Here is an 11,029-nt window from a genome sequence, read left to right on the forward strand (position 1 = left end):
GGCTAGCAGGGGTGAGGGTGTGGGGATGTGGGGACAGGCCGGTGATGAGTGGACACACGATGGAGGCTGATGGGCTGCCGGGCAGGGGTGCCAAGGAAGGCAGAGGAGCCCGAGCCAGGCTGTGCGCAGAGACAGACACCTGGAGAGCAGGCAGCCTGCCAGGGCACCAGCTCCCCGGGCTGGGCTAGTTTCACAGTGTCCCCAACCAGACCCCAGCTCGGGAGCCCAGGTGCCATCCAGGCTGAGGTTGGCGGAGGTGGGGGCACACTCCTGGGCGCTTGGAGAGCAACAGGTCTGGCCTGAGTGGGGACGGATTCACCCAAGCTGAAACGGTACTCGGACAGGAGGCGTCTCCATCCCAGCTCACGTGGCCGTCGTGGCCCTGGGCCTGGAGGATTTGTGTGCAGGAGAGGGGGAGGGGGCTTGCTCACAGCATCTGGTACCGGGCCCAGGGGCCCCTGGAGCGGAGCCTCTTCTGCGGATCGCTCCCCCCACCCCCCACCCAGGATGAACCACAGAGCAGTGCGGTGCCTGCCTCAGACCCAGGTACCCTGCGGGCTGGCTTGGGGTCAGGCACAGCCGGATCCCAAGCAGCCCCAGCGCCCCACGACGCTCCGGGGCTGGAATGGACTGCTCGCGTAGACTGGTGGGGGTCGGTGGGGACCCGCGCGGCGCCAGAGGCCCAGGCGGAGGAGACGCGGGAGGCGGGGCCCCGGCTGTGCGCGGGCCAACAGCGCCACCTGTTGGGCGGACACTTGAGCCGCGGCGACGACGGCTGGCTCTGGATCATTCTGCAGCTGCCCCAGGTCTGCAGGGACAGGGCGGCTCGGGCAGGGATGCAAGACTCTCAGAACCGCTAAGTACCCCAGACTCCTGGCCCTCCACCCATCCATTCCCCTCCACTCCGTCCTAGCACCCACAGCCTCTCTAGGACCCCAACCTGGCCAGCGAGCTGGGTCCTTACCCTGGAACAGGGAGTCCAGCAGGTCCTGGTTGACCCGGCTGGGGCTTGTGTGATGGACGAGGAAGCCTGGACCAAGGCAAACCAGTGAGTGCCGGCCCCAGGCCCCACCGGGGAGGGGCCGGTCCAGCTCCCAGAACTCTGAGTTCAAGAGACAGCGTGACTCCAGTCCTGCCTCACCTAGGAGCACAGCAGCTGCCCAGCGCAAGGGGTCCTGCGGGCTCCGCAGGTAGCCCTGGGTCTGGCTCAGGAAGCTGGGTATGTGACTCGGGTACTGCTGAACCTGGGGACAGACAGGCTTATGGCAGTATGGAAGGGGCAATCCCATATGGAGAGAAGGTGGCAAAGGTGAGCCCAGGAGCTGGGACCCCCTGGCAAACCCAACGCACGGCATCAGGGCCTGAGGTCTTAGACCTGCCACCACCTTGGCTGGGAGAGTGGCCCTGGGGTACACGGGACCGAGTGGGTGCTCCCCCTACTGACCAGGCAGTGGCAGATGCGGCTTAGGGCCTCAGGGCTGTCGTAGTGGGCCACGGTGACCATCTCCTCCAGCAGGCCCCAACGGAGGGCGTGATCACAGCGGGCCAGGGTCCACTCTGAACTCTAGGACGGGCGAAGGGAGCAGGGGTAGGGGTCCAGGGAGAGGCAAGAGGTGGCTGGGGTGTAGCTAGGACGAGGGGTGGAGGAGCCCAGGGCAGGTGGTCCAGGAAAGACCAGGAAGCTAGGAGCCCTTGACACCTGCACCTGACGTCCTTGTAGAACTCTTTGGAGTTGCGCAGGGTGGGGATGCAGAAGGCTGGATGGGGACAGCAGCGGGACAGTCTTGGGGGGCAGCTGACCTCAGCGGCGTCCCTGCTGGGATCTTGCAGGCGCAAGAGCAGCGGCACGAGGCTCTGCAGCACCAGCTTCCGCAGGGGGCCGCGGAGCCCCACCTGGAGCCCGCCCCGGCCCCGCCGCACCAGCGTCCCGAGAAGTCCGACAGCCGAGGCGCGGACCGAGTCCCGGGCCTGCGTGGGAGGAAGGGGTCAGGGCACACCGGGAACCCAGGTCCAGGGAGAAGGGCGGTCTGGCAGGGGGTCCGGAGAGGCCTGAGGCCGGGCGGGCTGGAGGGGCGGGGAGGCAGCCTGGCGGGGCGGGGCTTACGTCGTCCAGCAGCGGCGGGAGGCGCGGCCCCAGCTCGGCGCTCAGCAGCCGCACGGGCGCCCGAGGCCGCAGCAGGAGCCGCCGCAGCGCGCCCAGCGCGGCGTCCACGAGCCGCGCGTCGCCCTCGCCCAGCGCGCCCAGTAGCGCGGGCAGCAGCTTGCTCACGTGCCGCACCTGCCGGGGGGGGGGGGGGGGGGGGGCTCGTGGGCGGCCCCTCGCGGGCCCCGCCCAGGCCCCGCCCCGGCCCCGCCCGGGCCCCGCCCTTCACCTTCCCGCGGCTCAGCGCCAGGTGGCCTAGGCCGAGCAGGCCCAGCCAGCGCACGGTGGGCTCGGGGTCGCCCTGCCAGGCGCGGAGCCGCTCCAGGATGACCTCTTCCCGCAGAAGCCCTGCCGTGGGCCGACTCTGCAGCAGCTGAGCGGGGACGCGGGGTCAGCATGCTCGAGGTCCCCAGGCACCGCCCAGAGGCCGGGTCTACGGTCACCCCTCACCGCCCGTGTGGACGCAGGCTCACCCCGGTGAAGAAGGCCATAGCCGTGAGGCGCCGCGTGTCGTCGGCGCTGCGCAGCCGGGGCAACAAGTTCCCGAACAGGCCTCGCAGGTGGTGGTCCGCGTGGGCCACCATGGCACTGGGAATGGGGCGGAAACGGGCGTTCTCCCTCCTCTGGGCGCCTCACCCCGGGAGACGTCTCTGCCCGACCCCCCTCCTGCCCCTGCCTCTTCCCCCCCCCCCACCCCCTCCCCAGCACCTGGCCAGCAGCAGGACGCCTTCGAGGTGGGTGTGGGCTCCCACCAGCCTCCTCCAGCCTCCAGCCTGTTCCATGCACGTGACCACCATGCGGCCGCCGTCCCCGGTGAGCAAGGCCTTCAGGGCCTCCACAGCGCAGCTGGAGGTGGGGGCAGGCAGCGAGGGGGGCGGGGGGTGAGGGCCGGGAGGGCACCGGCCCAGGCCTCACTCCGCTCTGGTGTGTGCCCTCACCTGGCGTGGCTGTGTGGCGGCCCTCGGTCCGATGGGGTCCAAGCTTTGGGGGTGTCAGGGGAGGACGCGCGCCGCGCCAGCTGGTGCAGCTGGGTGACCAGCACGAGCAGGAGGTGTGGGTAGAAGCCCCGAGTGGCGCCTACGCAGCCGGACACAGCCAGCATCTCCCCAAGGGCACGAGTGGCCTGTGGAACAAGCAGCCCATCTCAGGCTCTGGTGCAGGGAGCAGGGACCAGGACAAGGGGCTGATGCTTGAGGAACATCATGCATGCGCTGGGCGCCCCCCGGGGCCCCAAGGGAGTCACCTACCGCCAGTGCCTCCGGCTCGGGCCCGGCTCCGCCCTTCAGTGCCCACAGCAGCTGTACCAGCACCTGCCCATTCACGCGCTGGTTTCGGCTCAGGCTGCGCCACAGCTCAGCAGCCACCCTGGGGGTGCGGAGCGCCCGAGACTCGGTCTGATGTGGGGGGGTCCCCGGGGCCGGGTGGGAGGTGGCCACTGGGACTCCCGCGTGGGAGAGTAGGTAAACCCCCGCCCCCCGACACTCCACCCCCAAATCCCAGAGAAGCAAGATAACCAGCATCTGTGCAGAAATAGCCTGCAACCTTAACTGCCTGGCAGGGACCGTTCAGAACCTGGTCGGGCCAGCAACCCCAAACAGACCCGATAGTGGAGACGATCACTGTGGAGAGTAAAACCAGAGAGAACTTCTCCTGGGGCAGGGTAACCACAGAGCCAGGGGCTCCAGGCTTGCTGACCCCACCTGGGAGCTTACCCCCAGGCTGGGCTCCTAGTGTGACCCGGAGGGAGAAGGCAGGCCCCCGAGGTTTTTTTTTTTGGGGGGGGGTAGGTGGAGGGCGGGAGTCACACGGAGGGAATTGAGGCCCTCTCCACAGCCTGCCCCTCCAGGACCAGACTGCTGCCAATTTGGAAGAGGGAAGGAAGCTGCGTGGTGCCTCGGGGCACGGGGCTGGCCTGGGCCAGGCGGCTTACCGGTCCGGGGGCAGCGAGCTGGGCAACAGCGCACACACCACCTCCCGAGCATGCTCCAGGGCCAGCGCACTCAGTACCCGGAGGGCCGCCTGCCGGGGCCTCCCCTCGGCCAGGCTGGGCACCTGTGCCAGCAGCCCGCGCACCAGGGCATACACCTGGCGTGAGGGAGCCCGCGTCAGTGGGAGACTTTCTGGACCCCCCTGGGCAGGTGCCACCCGAAGGGAGCGAGCTTGACAGGCTGCTCACTGGGATCCCCCAACCTGGGGACTCCACGGCAGGAGCCTGGGGGCAGGGAGGGGGTGCTGGCTCACCTGCTCCTCCAGACGCTCCCCCCGGGCCTCCAGGGCTGAGGACAGTGTGAGGGCTGTTGCCTGGGTCCCCGCAAAGCCAGCCTCTTCCAGGCAGGCAGCCGCATACAATGCCAGGTCAGCCAGGGCCCCCTCCTCCCAGGAATTTGGGGGGTCCTAGGGCAGGGTGGGTGGGATGTACGAAGTCCCCTTGCCTCTCCCAATTCTCTTCCCCAGCACCTCCCCAGCCTCCTCCCTGTGGTCCCCTCGGCCCCCCTTCCCTTACCACTCACCTGATAGAGCCCCTTGGGGGCTGGCTCTTGCACCCTGGGCAGAGAGCAGGGCACAGGGCGGGCTGTGGGGATGGCAGTGACACCCGTAGGCTCTGCCTCAGGTTCAAGTTCAGGTTCAGGCTGAGGGTCGATGGAAGAGGGTCCTGGGGGCTGCCCCTGGTTGGCCCGGATCTCTTCAGCCAGAGCTGTCAGGGTTAGGGCCCCCACAGGGCCCCCCCGAGCCCTGCCCCATACCCCCCAAGCCATGGCTGCCGCACACCCCAAGCTCCTCAGCTGGACCCAGCCTATGGCACCTGCCACTGGTTCTCCCCGGAAGTCATGCGCGGGCCTGACCTAGAAGCTGGCCCTGGGCAGACAGGACCCGGGACAGGCGTGGTGGCGCATGCCTGTGAGCTCATGCTCTGTGCGTGTGGGGGGTTGGGGAGCCGCGCTGAGGCGTCCCCGGGTGTGGCACACAGCAGGGGCTTGTGAAGGGCCCTCCTGCCCTTGCTGCTGGCAGCGAGTAGCCAGCCTGATACCTGAGCGTCTGGGATCTGGCTCAGCCCACCAGGGCCTTGGGGAACGGATAAGAGCCCTGGCATGCGGATCTGCAAGGAGAGGGGGAGAAGGGCCCTTTACCCCTGACCTCCAGCCCCTCTGGGCGGGGAGACCTCGTGGAAGTGTGCCCAGCCCTGAAGAAGCCCCAGCAGGGACCAGAAGTCTGGGCCCAACCCTAAGTTAAAGCCTTGCCTGATTCAGCCCTAAAGAAGCAGATGTGTCCAGGCAGGGCCTGGGGTCAGGGACTGGGCTGTCCCCATTGCATTCCCACGGAGCCAGACATCTGGGGGATGAGGAAGGTTGGGAGAGCCATCACCACCTCCCGGCTCAGGCAACCTCGGGGTGGAGCAGAGGCCGCCTCCCAGGTGCCCTTGCTGGTGACTGCCATTGTTGAGGTGGGTCCCCCGGGTCCTGGCGCCTGGGAAGTGCGCATCTGAGAAGTGTTGACCTGGGGAACCTGGGGCGGGTGTGTTCTGCCATGTGGGTGTTCGTGAGTCTGTCTCTCTCGAAGCCTCTTGCTCCCCAGGGCCTCTGCCCTAAATTCTGTCATCCTCACCCAGTGACATAGGCACTGCCCTAAGCTTAGGGATCCAGAAAAGCCAGTCTGGTCAGATACCTGGAGAGGCGGAAGTGTTCTAGGAAGCACCCCCGGGAAGCCCGCTCCCCTCCACACGCCCTTATCTGCCTTTGCCACCTTGTGCCGGACCAATCAGAGGCGCCCGGCACCCCTGCCCTACATCCCCCAGACCTAGAACGTCTCTCGTGAGTGGTTTCTCCGGAACGCAAGTTGCCAAAGCTGCCAGAAGCCTGACCAGCTTCGTGTGCATGAGGCAAGGCCAGCCCAGCACCCTGAATCTCTTCACGGGGTCTCATGTGCACCCCTGAGCCTTTCTCTCTGCAAGGCTGCTGCATCAGGAGACGGCTCCCCTGGGGCCCAGGCCCTGCTGACCCTGTGACAGATGCCAGGGCCTGGAGAGAGCCGGCTGGGTGCAGCCCGTGAGCCCAGCGTCCCCAGTGGCAGAGTCCTGCAGGCCTGGCCACAGCGGTGGCCTGGGACACCTGCACTTCTTTGGCTTTGGAAGCTGGGGTGCCCTGCTGACTTCTCCGGGGTGGGGACCTTGGTTGGCAGGGGAGTCTGGGGCCGTGCCTGGATACAAGACCCTCTTTCTGGCACCCGTCCCTGCCCTGTGGCTCCCCCTCCCTAGTTGCCTGCAGCAACTCCAACAACTCTTGGGTGGGCACCAAAGCCTCCCTTTCCCCATAGCCTTGTCCCCCCCACAGTCCAGCTTCCCAAGCCCTGGACACTCCCCAGCCTTGGCCTAACTCCTTGCGACCTTCAGACCTCAGCACAGGACAGCCTCCCCACCCTGGCAGAGCCTGGGCCTCCCCTGGGAGCATGAACCCGTGCTCTGACCCGACTCCAACCCACCCTTGGAGGCCCTGGGGGTCAAGTGAGTGGCAGGCTGAGTGAAGAAATGACACGGGACAAGTTGTGCAGGACGGTGAGTGACTCATGTTGATTCCAGGCAGTCTCCACCACAGTTCTCACGAGGACCCTCCTGTACTCAGTCGGTGCACCAGGGCCTGTAGCCCATCAGACAGCGCCACCTACAGGGAAAAGAGAGAATGGACGGGTGGCTGTAGGGACAGAGGGCACACAAGGCAAAGGGACAATGATGTGGGGGGGCGGGCATCTATCTACCTGGTATGGTGCGGGCTGTTCCAGCCGCTTGTGCTCAGGGTTCAGGCGACCCAGGGACAGCTGGGCAAAGGCTCTAGATTCAGCCAGAGATGGGAGAGGCCCACACAGCTGCGGGGAGAGGGAAGGGGAGAGGTGAGAGAGGCCCATGAAGCTGGGGGAGCGGGAAGGGAGAGGCTGGGGCAGGAGCAGGTGCCAGGGCTCAGTTCAGGCTCATCGTGCAGACTGAGGGAGCAGGTAGAGGCAGTTACCTGTCCCTGCTGAATGCAGAGTCTCAGCAGGGGCTCCACGTGGGCAGGCCTCACAATACAGGCTTCCTGGGCCCCTCGAGGCCAGACCCTCAGCTCCTGGCCAGGCTGGGGGGGTGGTTCCTCTGCCAGCTGCAGCACATCCATCAGCAGAGACCCTGTGTGTGCAGCAGGAATAAAGTGGGGGGCCTGGGGACTCGAGGAGGAGGGCCGTGGGGAGTGGGAGGGGCCTCACCATCGGAGCCCAGGAGCCGGAAAGCGGCCTTGCTCCCAGGCAGTGTCTGTTTCTCGGGGTCCTCGGTCAGCTTCATTCGGGGCTGACCTCCCACAGACACCAGCTGCAGAGACAAGTGCTGGGACCATGGGAATCTCCCCCCAAACCCATGACCCCTCTGGCCCACTCCACTGGACCCCAGACCCTGTCTTGACCTTATAGACGCAGCCCAGGGAAGGCTGGCGGGGGCAGGTGACCACGGTCGTGCCGATGCCAATGACGTTCACCTCGCTGCCCTGGAGGAGGAGGGACAAGGTGGCACTGAGCTTGGTTGACATCTGCAGGCCCAGAGCCCTCCTAACCACCCCTGCCCCTGCTCCCCACTGCCCGCCACCTCCTGGGCCAGCCGGGCCAGCTCTTCCTCGTCAATGTTGTTGCTGACGGCGATGGGGACTGATTCCAACCAGGGCATCTGGAACCTGTGACGGGTGGACGGCCCTCAGGTGCTCCTGCCTCACCTGGTCATTCTCCACTCTCAGTTATGCACCTCCCCCCACCCTCCCCACCTGAGAATTTGGCCTCAGCCACATGGGCTCTCCCTTCTGCTTACAAGCCCCTGGGTGAACCACTCCCCCGACCTCCCCCCAGAGCCCCGATGTCTCCACTGTGGTAGCCGCCAGATCAGAGCTCCTCAATTTGGGAGGAGCAAATCCCTCCCTCCCTCTGCCCCATCCCAACACTCCTGCCCCCAACAGGGTCTCTCGGCAGGCACAACCCCTCCCAGGGGACTCACTGGGCCGAAACGGTCCTGAAGACCCTACGAATCTCCTGGGCCTGCTGCAGAAGGTCACCGCTGTCCAATCTTATGCCCACGGCTCGGTAGCCCAGCTCCCCCAAGGCTAAGGCTACTGCCAGAAAGTTAGGAAGACCACTCCTGCCAGCAAGATGAGAAGGGTTGGTGGAGGGGCCATAGGTGTTCAGGCAGAGCCCACCCAGGGGGGTGCCTGGGCCTCACCTCTGCACACTGTAGGTGTCCAGCAGGCCCTGGAAGGCCCGGGGGAAAGCCAGGGCATAGGCCACGAAGGCTGCCCGCTCCCCCCGGTGGGGCTCCTGCACCCCTAGCCCCAGATGGGCACACACGCGTTCCAGCCATGCCTCCACACGTGCAGCCAGGTCCACCCTGGGGCCCTGACTGGCAGCTGGAGCCAACATCTATGGAAACGGGTCGGCGAAGGATGGACAACCCTTAGTGCATGAGCAGGGTGAGGGCTGGTTCCCCCAGGCTGAGGTCTAAGCAGGGGTAATGCCTGCCACCATCTGCCAGCTTCTGAGCGCAGGACTGCAGCTACCTGCTAGGGTGGCTCAGATGGGCGGGGCATGGCAGTCCCTCCTTCCCCTGGGCAAGGACTGGCTTCGGGGACTGCCCTCTGGAGGGCAGCGGAGGAGAGAGGGATGCTAACCGGGTCAGGGGGCACCTCAGCGCCCGAAAACGAAGTGACGAAAGAGTGAGCCAAGGTTCCAGCCAGGGGCACGCCCCGCAGCTGTCCTGCGAGCACGTTGCTGCTGCCATCGAAGCCTGCATCAGGGGCCAGGAGGGCGGGGGCGTCAGTCGGGCGTCAGACTTGGCTAGAGGGCTTCTGGCAGGCCTCCTCCTTCCCTGATCCCTGTCTCCCTCCTTGGGCTCTTACCGCCCAGGTAACTGTAGGTGGAGGCCGTAAGACCTCCATCGGGGCCCTGAGCTCGCCGCAGCCCCATCTCCAACAACCGCTTCGCCGGACCCGCGATCAGGCGAAGCCGCGCAGCGTTGGTGGCGATGAGGCTGTGGGGGGCAAAGGAGCAGGGGACCTGCGGTGAGGGTCCGGAAGTCACCGCGAACCCCGGCCCTCTTTGAGGCCCTCCACAGTGGGAGCCGGAAGCCGCTCTCCAGGGCCCTGCGCTCCACCCACAGAGCCTAGGGGCCCCACCCCACCCACGGAGCCACGCCCCTCCCAAAGGCCCGCCCCCCCGGAAGTCGCCGCTCTTTCTCCCGGGGCCCTGCCTTCCCCGGGCTCCTCCGGCCGGCGGGCCCCCCCCCCCACCTGGCGTAGCTGACGAGGCAGAGAAGTGGCGTCTCCAGCAGTTGCACCACCAGGAGTGGCCCTGACACCTGTAGCAACGGCACCTGCGGGGAGGGTGGTCAGCTGGGCGCCGCCCGGCCCGCTCGGTCCCGCGCCCCTCTGCCCCCGCTCACCCTGCACTCACGCTGGGGAAGGCGAGGGAGCCTTCGGGCAGGGCCCGCACCGTCACACCGGAGCAGTCGAGGGTACGAAGGTGCTCGAAGAATGCGGGATCCGTGTCGGAGGGCAGCACCGAGGCCAGAAACTGCACGTCTGGGGGTGACAGAGGCCCTCGTGGGCTGGAGCCAGCGCAGGCCGTGGGGACTCGTCGGGGCTGGGACCGCGGTAAAGAAAGGGGCCTGTAGGGGGTCTTGGGGGGCCTTTGTTGGGCCATGGAAGACTCTCGTCAGGCGAGAGTCTTGTCCGGGACTCATCAGGCCTGGGGCGGGGCGGGGGGAGCTGGCTTAGGCGGCAGGTGGCCTGGAGGGGTCGGGAACTCGCCAGGTCGGGAGTTGGGGGTGGGGTGGGGTGGGAAACTGTCCTGGCGGGGTTGGTCTATCTAGGTGGCAGGTGTCCTGGGGGTGTGGGGGCTCGCCTGGCCGGGGTGGGGTGTCCTGGCAAGGGCGGGTCATCTAGGTAGCAGGTGGCCCTGCGGGTCGTGGGGGGCTCGCTGGGGCCGAGGAGGTGGGATGTCCTGGCGGGGACAGCTCATCAAGTGGGGGGCGTCCTGGCGGGGTCGTGGGGGCGCGGCCGGGAACGGCGGGGCTACTACCTGCGTCCCGCAGGCGGAAGGTTCGCAGGAAGCGCACGCAGTCGCGCAGCCCCGCGGCCAGGGCGAAGGCGCCGCCGAAGGGGCAGCGGCGGAAGTAGAGCTCGAACTCGGCCTGGTCCCGCGCCCGGCCCGCGCGCCAGTAGCCCAGCGCCATGGTGGCTTGGTAGAGGTCGGTGAGCAGCGGCCGGGCCGCCGCGCTCGCCTCGGGGTCCCGCTCCGCCGCCATTCCGCCCCCGCGCCCGGACTCTGGCCGCGCCCCGCCTGGCCCACGTGACGCCGCTCCCCACGCCCGGAGCCTCCCCTCCCCCGCCGCGGAAAGGGGCGGGGCGGGTCAGCGGAGGGGCCCCTCCTCCCCTTGGGGCCTGGTCTGATCTGGGGTTCCCCCCACCCCATCCCACCCCACCAGCCCGCGGAGGGGTAAGTGGCGGTGTTAACTGCGCACCAGCCCAGGCCCAGAGCAGGGCAGCAGGTAGAGGGGATTCTAGAATTTGCTCCAATTGGGCACGTACGTGGTGCCACACCATATGGCTTAGGGAACCAGTGGGGTGCTGACAAAGAGCAAGGGGGTGAACGGGTAGCCTGCCGGGTCCCCACCATCAAGGGGGCCAGTCCATTCCCCTTGTGGCTCCGCACCCTGGAGGACAGCAGCCGTGACAGGCCACAGCCCACACCATTCATTTCTCCCCAACTGTGAGGATGGTGGTCTCTCCAGCCACACTGGCCAGCAGTCCTGGAGAGAAGCCACTAGTGGCCCAAATACTGCCCACGCAGGACAGTGGGCACGAATTAACCATGGGCCTGTCCAGGGTC

At 67.3% G+C, this 11,029-nt stretch overlaps 2 protein-coding genes across 2 annotated transcripts; both read right to left on the reverse strand.

The window, feature by feature from the left end:
• Positions 1 to 484: 484 nt before the first annotated feature.
• Positions 485 to 5,239, reverse strand: MROH6 (maestro heat like repeat family member 6). Its single transcript, XM_042973253.1, has 14 exons — positions 4,654 to 5,239; positions 4,385 to 4,537; positions 4,074 to 4,228; positions 3,391 to 3,508; positions 3,082 to 3,266; positions 2,852 to 2,989; positions 2,617 to 2,731; positions 2,373 to 2,516; positions 2,105 to 2,278; positions 1,801 to 1,968; positions 1,445 to 1,564; positions 1,142 to 1,244; positions 965 to 1,030; positions 485 to 808 (listed from the first exon to the last, which is right to left on the reverse strand). The coding sequence occupies exons 1-14, from the start codon at positions 4,897 to 4,899 to the stop codon at positions 570 to 572; spliced, it is 2,124 nt and encodes a 707-aa protein (XP_042829187.1). The 5' UTR covers positions 4,900 to 5,239; the 3' UTR covers positions 485 to 569.
• A 1,413-nt stretch (positions 5,240 to 6,652) lies between these two features.
• NAPRT (nicotinate phosphoribosyltransferase) lies at positions 6,653 to 10,517 on the reverse strand. The gene is made up of 13 exons (XM_042973252.1): positions 10,220 to 10,517; positions 9,593 to 9,720; positions 9,430 to 9,512; positions 9,040 to 9,170; positions 8,812 to 8,927; positions 8,367 to 8,563; positions 8,145 to 8,285; positions 7,746 to 7,830; positions 7,567 to 7,647; positions 7,373 to 7,475; positions 7,141 to 7,295; positions 6,893 to 7,000; positions 6,653 to 6,798 (listed from the first exon to the last, which is right to left on the reverse strand). The coding sequence occupies exons 1-13, from the start codon at positions 10,443 to 10,445 to the stop codon at positions 6,736 to 6,738; spliced, it is 1,617 nt and encodes a 538-aa protein (XP_042829186.1). The 5' UTR covers positions 10,446 to 10,517; the 3' UTR covers positions 6,653 to 6,735.
• Between the last annotated feature and the right edge of the window lie 512 nt (positions 10,518 to 11,029).

This window comes from Panthera tigris, chromosome F2 (assembly GCF_018350195.1).
Source record: "Panthera tigris isolate Pti1 chromosome F2, P.tigris_Pti1_mat1.1, whole genome shotgun sequence".
In the NCBI taxonomy this organism is placed as follows: domain Eukaryota; kingdom Metazoa; phylum Chordata; class Mammalia; order Carnivora; family Felidae; genus Panthera; species Panthera tigris.

What these genes read in the sequence shown, in the direction of transcription:
- MROH6 (XM_042973253.1), bottom strand. Translation starts at nt 4,899, where the DNA reads ATGGCTTGGGGGGTATGGGGCAGGGCTCGGGGGGGCCCTGTGGGGGCC. An exon ending in AGCTCGCTGCCCCCGGACCG is followed by an intron (nt 3,509 to 4,073) that starts GTAAGCCGCCTG and finishes CCGCACCCCCAG; the next exon opens with GGTGGCTGCTGAGCTGTGGC. An exon ending in CCAGCAGGGACGCCGCTGAG is followed by an intron (nt 1,565 to 1,800) that starts GTCAGCTGCCCC and finishes CGCCCGTCCTAG; the next exon opens with AGTTCAGAGTGGACCCTGGC.
- NAPRT (XM_042973252.1), bottom strand. Translation starts at nt 10,445, where the DNA reads ATGGCGGCGGAGCGGGACCCCGAGGCGAGCGCGGCGGCCCGGCCGCTG. An exon ending in CTGAGGTGCCCCCTGACCCG is followed by an intron (nt 8,564 to 8,811) that starts GTTAGCATCCCT and finishes CCGTTTCCATAG; the next exon opens with ATGTTGGCTCCAGCTGCCAG. An exon ending in CCCTGGGCTGCGTCTATAAG is followed by an intron (nt 7,476 to 7,566) that starts GTCAAGACAGGG and finishes TTGTCTCTGCAG; the next exon opens with CTGGTGTCTGTGGGAGGTCA.